We start from the raw sequence: 3,755 nt of genomic DNA, 5'->3' as shown, positions 1-3,755 counted from the left end.
TCTTATTCATTTCTCTTTTTTATTTTCTTTCTTTCTTTCCTTTCTTTTTATTTCTTTTGTATCAATGTTTTTTTTCTTCTTCCTTCCTTCCTTCCTTCTGCTTTTCTTTTCTTTTTTTTTCTTTCTTTCTTTCTTCCTTTTCTTCTAATTTTCTTCTGTCTTTTGTATTAATGTTTCTGTACGCTTTCTCTCTCTATCTCTCTCTCTCTCTCTCTCTCTCTCTCTCTCTCTCTCTCTCTCTCTCTCTCTCTCCTCTCTCTCTCTCTCTCTCTCTCTCTCTCTCTCTCTCTCTCTCTCATCATCATCAATAATGGTATGCTTCATGTTTGAGCAGCCGTGGACCTCTCCACCATTCTTCGCCACTAAACTCGATCTTGCGCTTTTCTTTCCACTTGTACCATCGACAGCCCGCAAATATCTTTGATACTGTCGCTCAGGCTTCTCTTCGGTTTGCCTCTCTCTCTCTCTCTCTCTCTCTCTCTCTCTCTCTCTCCTCTCTCTCTCTCTCTCTCTCTCTTCTCTCTTCCTCTCTCTCTCTCTCTCTCTCTCTCTCTCTCTCTCTTCTCTCTCTCTCTCTCTCTCTCTCTCTCTCTCTCTCTTTCTTTCTTTCTTTCTCTCTCTTTCATCATCATCAATAATGGTATGCTCATGTTTGAGCAGCCGTGGACCTCTCCACCATCCTTCGCCACTAAACTCGATCTTGCGCTTTTCTTTCCACTTGTACCATTGTCGCTCAGTCTTCTCTTCGGTTTGCCTCTTCCTCTGTTTCCTATCACCATCCCTGTCAGCAAGTTTTTCTCAATACTTTTACTTCTCATTACATGGTCTCATTCTTTCTTCTTTTAACGGTAGGTTCATGTCTGAGCCGCCGCGGTCACAGCATGATACTTAATTGTAGTGAGTACGTGGTAGGGTCCCCAGTTCCTTTCCACGGAGAGTGCCGGTGTTACCTTTGTAGGTAATCATTCTCCCTATTTTATCCGGGCTTGGGACCAGCACTGTGACTTGGGCTAGCTTGGCCACCCAGCGGCTTGGCAGGCAATCGAGGCGAAGTTCCTTGCCCAAGGAACAACGCGCCGGCCGGCGCAGAAACTCTGTATTGACATTTTCCCACCGAAACCATTGTTGCCATATTCTATGTTTAGCGAATATTTTGTGAACCCTCAAAAACTGAGAGAGCCGAAGTCACTCTGCCTCCAGCATCGGCTCGGTCAACACCTCTAGCTCCTGCAGCCCTGATCTAGAATAAACAGAAGAACTCTGCCGATATTTTATTCGCCCATCAGTCGTAACCATTACACTCTCTCTCTCTCTTTTTCTTGCTCTCTCTTTCTCTCTCTCTCTCTCTCTCTCTCTCTCTCTCTCTCTCTCTCTCTCTCTCTCTCTCTCTCTCTCTCTCTCTCTCTCTCTCTCTCTCTCTCTCTCTCTCTCTCTCTCTCTCTCTCTCTCTCTCTCTCTCTCTCTCTCTCTCTCTCTCTCTCTTCTTCTTCTTCTCTCTCTCTCTCTCTCTCTCTCTCTCTCTCTCTCTACAATCAAGTACGGCGTTTCAAACCCCAGTTCCTTTCCACAGAGAGTGCCGGTGTTACCTTTTTTTTTAGGTAATCATTCTCTCTATTTATCCGGGTTTGGGACCAGCACTGACTTGGGCTGGATTGCCTATTTAACCACTGGGTGGGCAAACCCAGTGGTTAAATAGGCAATCCAGGTGAATTTCCTTGCCCAAGGGAACAACGTGCCGACCGGTGACTCGAACCCTCGAACTCAGATTACCGTCATGACAGTCTTGAGTCCGAGACATATATAAATAAGTAATCTGTATCCCATTAATATCACTATGATCAATATTACGAGAGGTCTTCATTTTCACTCTATTATAGCAGTTTTTCTAAACACTTCAAGCTCTCCTTAATTTCCGCTATCTCCTTTCTGACTTTAGCAAGGCAATCTTCTTGCAGAAACACAGTTGCTTGTTCTTCATCAGGGAGATCCTTTGGCACAAACACTGGTGCTTGTTCCTCAACATAGCTATCCTTTGGCACAAACTCTGGTGCTTGTTCTTCAACAGGGAGATCCTTTGGCACAAACACTGGTGCTTGTTCTTCAACAGGGAGATCCTCTGGCACAAACACTGGTGCTTGTTCTTCATCATGGAGATCCTTTGGCACAAACACTGGTGCTTGTTCTTTAAAAGGACGATAGTCTGTCAGAAACAATGGTGGTTCACCTCGACCAGGGAGAACCTTTGGCAGCTAAAATGGTTCGTAATCTTCATCAGGGAAATAATATGTCAAAAACAATGGTGATTATTTCTTAACAGGGAGATCCTTTGGCACAAACACTGGTGCTTGTTCTTCAACAGGAGATCCTTTGGCACAAACACTGGTGCTTGTTCTTTAAAAGGACGATAGTCTGTCAGAAACAATGGTGGTTCACCTCGACCAGGGAGAACCTTTGGCAGCTAAAATGGTTCGTAATCTTCATCAGGGAAATAATATGTCAAAAACAATGGTGATTATTTCTTAACAGGGAGATCCTTTGGCACAAACACTGGTGCTTGTTCCTTAACATAGATATCCTTTGGCACAAACACTGGTGCTTGTTCCTCAACAGGATAATAATCTGTCAGAAACAATGGTGTTTCACCTAGACCAGGGAGAACCTTTGGCAGCTAAAATGGTTCTCGATCTTCATCAGGGAAATAATATGTCAAAAACAATGGTGATTTTTCTTAACATGGAGATCCTCTGGCACAAACACTGGTGCTTGTTCTTCAACAGGGAGATCCTCTGGCACAAACACTGGTGCTTGTTCTTCAACAGGGAGATCCTCTGGCACAAACACTGGTGCTTGTTCTTCATCATGGAGATCCTTTGGCACAAACACTGGTGCTTGTTCTTCAACAGGGAGATCCTCTGGCACAAACACTGGTGCTTGTTCTTCAACAGGGAGATCCTTTGGCACAAACACTGGTGCTTGTTCTTTAAAAGGACGATAGTCTGTCAGAAACAATGGTGGTTCACCTCGACCAGGGAGAACCTTTGGCAGCTAAAATGGTTCGTAATCTTCATCAGGGAAATAATATGTCAAAAACAATGGTGATTATTTCTTAACAGGGAGATCCTTTGGCACAAACACTGGTGCTTGTTCTTCAACAGGGAGATCCTCTGGCACAAACACTGGTGCTTGTTCTTCATCATGGAGATCCTTTGGCACAAACACTGGTGCTTGTTCCTCAACATAGATATCCTTTGGCACAAACACTGGTGCTTGTTCTTCAACATGGATATCCTCTGGCACAAACACTGGTGCTTGTCCTTCGACATGGAGATCCTCGGGTGCTTGTTCTTGAAGAGGGAGATATTCCGGTACAAACACGGGTGTTTGAGGCTCTGCCTGATTCTAAGTAGAAGGCCTCTTGCCACTTCGCCCAAATAGTCCGCCAGGGAGCATATCTAGTGGGATCTCATCCAAAGAAAAGTTCTCCAGTTTTCCTACTGAAGCTGAAGCCACAGCAACTGATTCCACAGGCTTTACAGGCGGGAGCTGCTCTGGTACAAACTGCCCTTCAAGGGGGACTTGTTCTGGTACAATCACTGGAGCTTCTTGTTTTATAGGCCCATTTATGATTACCCGAGGACGATTCAAAGTAATACAACTGACATAGATTGCACCTACCAAAACCATCATAACTAGAGGTCCCAAGTCAAACTACCCAAATGCCAGCTGTGCGAAGCATATTAACGAACCAATAACTA

The 3,755-nt window shown here is 44.5% G+C and overlaps 1 protein-coding gene across 1 annotated transcript in view; it reads right to left on the bottom strand.

Moving 5' to 3' along the window:
• Positions 1 to 1,141: 1,141 nt before the first annotated feature.
• LOC119578171 (magnetosome-associated protein MamJ-like) overlaps positions 1,142 to 3,755 on the bottom strand; it is a 7,882-nt gene continuing 5,268 nt past the window's right edge. Inside the window, exons 2-8 of the mRNA XM_037925910.1 lie at positions 3,420 to 3,671; positions 3,112 to 3,344; positions 2,734 to 3,045; positions 2,525 to 2,668; positions 2,338 to 2,458; positions 1,932 to 2,200; positions 1,142 to 1,240 (exon numbers count right to left, since the gene is read on the bottom strand). Of these exons, the coding sequence (XP_037781838.1) occupies positions 1,142 to 1,240; positions 1,932 to 2,200; positions 2,338 to 2,458; positions 2,525 to 2,668; positions 2,734 to 3,045; positions 3,112 to 3,344; positions 3,420 to 3,671 (1,430 nt within the window). The remainder of the gene's footprint in view (positions 1,241 to 1,931; positions 2,201 to 2,337; positions 2,459 to 2,524; positions 2,669 to 2,733; positions 3,046 to 3,111; positions 3,345 to 3,419; positions 3,672 to 3,755) is intronic.

This window comes from Penaeus monodon, chromosome 2 (assembly GCF_015228065.2).
Source record: "Penaeus monodon isolate SGIC_2016 chromosome 2, NSTDA_Pmon_1, whole genome shotgun sequence".
NCBI lineage: Eukaryota > Metazoa > Arthropoda > Malacostraca > Decapoda > Penaeidae > Penaeus > Penaeus monodon.
Note: the sequence above shows the minus strand (reverse complement) of the source record. Positions and strands in the feature narration are given on the sequence as shown.